We start from the raw sequence: 1204 nt of genomic DNA on the forward strand, positions 1-1204 counted from the left end.
AGATAGAAAACTTTGAATAGATCTGACTGGATGATCTGGTGAACTGGAAAGTGACATGATGAGAATCAGAGCTATAGAAATAAACTGAATAGAACTAAATGAGAGATAGTGTCCAATGGAGCATTAGAAAGGTTTTAGATGAAGATTAGAAAATATCTTCTGACGGTGACGGTGCTGACTCAGAGGAAACTAACAGATGCACCTAAAAGCTTTCATTCATTCCACTCATTTAAAAGCATCTTTTTTACTCCCTCTAACAGTCAGATGTCTCTCTGTGTTTGTCTGTGAGACGAAACCTTCTGACATTAGAGGTTTATACTGATAAAATATGGAAAAAGCTTCAGGAATATCATTTCTAGATGAGTCAGATTCATGGAGCAGGTAATATTTGTCCTTTTTGCTGCTGAACTTCTCTTGGTTTTACCATCATCCCCTCCTTCCTGTTCAGAGCTCAGACTGCTCCATTTTCTTCTTCGCGGTCGGGGAGAAGTACAGCCCCATCGGCTTTGTCCGCGTACCCGGCCCCGTCAGAGCGCTGGAGTGGTCTCCTCACTCCCACGTAGGTCTTTTCTCAGATGTCTCCTCCTGCCCAGCCGTGCCTCGACGTTTCTGCTGATGGAAGCTTCTCTTTCAGAGAGAGAACAGGTTGCTCATCCTGTGTGGCAGCGGCGACGTGGTCGAGGTTCCCGGTCCCGACGCAGGAGCTCCAACGTCGTCCAAAACCTTTGAGCTCCACCACCTGCCAAGGAGGTCCTTCAGGTTCAGGAGCATCAAATCCCGAATAAAGGTCTGGAAAACCAACGGTCAGCCTGATCGCTGCGGTTCCTTGGAGGACGGTTCTGATCAGATCGGTTCTACTTTCAGAGAGAAGAGGAAATCACGAGACGTGAAGCAGTGAAGAAGGAGAAGGAGAAGGAGGAGAAAGAGCTTCCTCCCATCCACATCCCAAATCCTCCAAGTCCTCTGTGCTGCGGCTTCTACTCTCAGCCTGGACAGTTTTGGCTCTCAATGGTACAAACTGAGCATCTCAGTTCCCTCAGTGTTTCCTGACAGGCTTTTTTTTCAAGAGAGTGAAAATTTCTACAAACCTTCCAACATCTCAGAAGTACGGCAGAGGATTAGGGCCAGTGGGAAAAAAAAAGTTAACAGATTTTTTTTTATTTTATTTCAGTATAGTATGGGAAAAAAACAGAATTCTGACTTT

General features: G+C 45.5%; 1 protein-coding gene across 1 annotated transcript in view; it reads left to right on the forward strand.

Moving 5' to 3' along the window:
- The window catches only part of cfap44 (cilia and flagella associated protein 44), a 47528-nt gene that overhangs the window by 14225 nt on the left and 32099 nt on the right, over nucleotides 1-1204 (forward strand). The window contains exons 9-11 of the mRNA XM_015391079.1: nucleotides 449-559; nucleotides 635-787; nucleotides 865-1011. Of these exons, the coding sequence (XP_015246565.1) occupies nucleotides 449-559; nucleotides 635-787; nucleotides 865-1011 (411 nt within the window). The remainder of the gene's footprint in view (nucleotides 1-448; nucleotides 560-634; nucleotides 788-864; nucleotides 1012-1204) is intronic.

The sequence above is a fragment of the Cyprinodon variegatus genome, unplaced genomic scaffold (assembly GCF_000732505.1).
Source record: "Cyprinodon variegatus isolate N-32 unplaced genomic scaffold, C_variegatus-1.0 Scaffold524, whole genome shotgun sequence".
NCBI classification, from domain to species: domain Eukaryota; kingdom Metazoa; phylum Chordata; class Actinopteri; order Cyprinodontiformes; family Cyprinodontidae; genus Cyprinodon; species Cyprinodon variegatus.